The 980-nt window shown below is 43.0% G+C and overlaps 1 protein-coding gene across 1 annotated transcript; it reads right to left on the reverse strand.

Moving 5' to 3' along the window:
- Positions 1 to 4: 4 nt before the first annotated feature.
- On the reverse strand, positions 5 to 973 carry LOC109116844 (putative pentatricopeptide repeat-containing protein At1g64310; the record flags this gene model as incomplete). The annotated part of the gene is made up of 1 exon (XM_019202980.1): positions 5 to 973. A coding segment is annotated over one exon (969 nt), but the record flags the coding sequence as incomplete, so codon positions are not given.
- Positions 974 to 980: the final 7 nt, after the last annotated feature.

A 980-nucleotide genomic window follows, 5' to 3' on the forward strand; every position in this document is an offset into this window, starting at 1 on the left:
TGGAGGCAAATCCATGTAAGCCAAGACCCAGAATAATGGCATTAAAAGAAACAACATTTTTCTCTGCCATTCCAGCAAAAACATTGATAGCAGAATCTAGGGAACCACATTTTGAGTAGAAATCTATCAGAGAAGTGCAAACCATTATATCCAGTTCTAATCCTTGCCGAAGAACATGACCGTGTACCTCTTTCCCCTGCATTGGATTTGATAATTCTGCACAGGACCCTAATACACAAGCCACTAATATACAATCAGGCTTCTTCTTACAACTCATGTTTAACTTGCTAAACCAAAACAATGCCTCCTTGTGATTCATGCATCTCGAAAAACCTGTTATCAAGGAAGACCATGCAACCAAATCCGGCTCGGGGACAGTGAGGAACATGCGGTAAGCCGAATCAATGCACTTACATCTAGAATACATGCTTACTAGCGCACTACCGACATGAACTTCATAATCTAGATTAACTTTCAAACAGAATCCATGGACAGATTGACCAATGATTAACAAACCACAATTCGATAAACCGGCCGTCAAGCCTGCCATGGTGTAAAAATCCGGTCTTTTTCCAAGATGCAGCATCAAACTAAACAAACTGATTCCTTTATCCCAGAATCCGCAGCTTCCATAACCAGAAATCATTGCATTCCAAAGAACGACATCTGGGTCCGGTATCGAATGAAATACCTTAGTTGCTTCACCAACAAGACAGAGTTTCGAGTAAGCTGTCACAACTGCACTGCCGCAAATATGATCGAATCCAAGACCGGAAACAATCACGCCGCCATGAACACGTCTCAGCCCCTTGGAATCGAAACTCTCCGAAAACCCACGAACCAAACACGCGTACGTGAAGTTATCAGGCATCGTATCAGATCCCAGCATCTCGTAGAACAGCGAAACTGCATCACCCATTTGACGAGCTTGTGAGTAAGCTCGAATAATGGAGTTCCAAAGGAAAACACTTTTCTGGGGA

This window comes from Tarenaya hassleriana, unplaced genomic scaffold (genome assembly GCF_000463585.1).
Source record: "Tarenaya hassleriana unplaced genomic scaffold, ASM46358v1 Cleome2792, whole genome shotgun sequence".
In the NCBI taxonomy this organism is placed as follows: domain Eukaryota; kingdom Viridiplantae; phylum Streptophyta; class Magnoliopsida; order Brassicales; family Cleomaceae; genus Tarenaya; species Tarenaya hassleriana.